At 40.0% G+C, this 753-nt stretch overlaps 1 protein-coding gene across 1 annotated transcript in view; it reads right to left on the bottom strand.

Annotated features, from left to right (window-relative positions):
• LOC107619859 overlaps positions 1-314 on the bottom strand; it is a 1638-nt gene extending 1324 nt beyond the window's left edge. Inside the window, exon 1 of the mRNA XM_016322098.1 lies at positions 17-314. Coding sequence (XP_016177584.1) covers positions 17-314 — 298 coding nt within the window. The remainder of the gene's footprint in view (positions 1-16) is intronic.

The raw sequence follows: 753 nt of genomic DNA on the forward strand, positions 1-753 counted from the left end.
CTCCTCAACTCATCACCCTCCTCGAACTCTCCCAAGCACACTGCACATGTTGTGCAATCATCATCTTTCTTGTCGTACTTGTGGGATGGGATCATATGCGCCACCGAATTCATCAAAGTACTAGATTGGGTGCCGGCCGGCGGGGACCGAGCCTGCTCTTGTTCAGTTGTGAGAGGATGGCGGATGCACAAGAACATGGACATGCATCGGTATAGTAGCAGCACAATCAAAGCTGAACCCATGCCAGCTAGCACGGAACTAACATTGCTATTGAATAAAAAACCACCACCCCCACCATCATCACCATCCGCCATGTTTAATTCCCCCACTTTAATTTGCGGGGATATAGGCGAGGGTGATGATCTTGGAGTAATTGGATTAGATCAAGGAATACATAGCTGGCCGAGGAATGCGAATTATATAGTATATCATATAACGGTGAATGCGAGTGCTTTTTTTGTTGTTTTTCCATGTGTCTTCGGCATTTTGCTTATTTTATTGTCCTTTCCTTTTATTAATGTTTTCGAGTATATATGAAGTCTAGTTTATTAAACTTAATAAATTTTGGTATACCCTGATACAGTGATATCCATTTAGTGATTTATTTAGGCTCAGGTGCAGTGAAGTTGACGGCTAAGAGCAATAGCCATCAGTTATTAACTTCACGTGAAGTCTTGATGAATTTCTATCATATTACAATATTAGAATCATATTCAAAATTAAATGTAAATCTTATTAGGTATACAAATCTAA

This window comes from Arachis ipaensis, chromosome B10 (genome assembly GCF_000816755.2).
Source record: "Arachis ipaensis cultivar K30076 chromosome B10, Araip1.1, whole genome shotgun sequence".
NCBI lineage: Eukaryota > Viridiplantae > Streptophyta > Magnoliopsida > Fabales > Fabaceae > Arachis > Arachis ipaensis.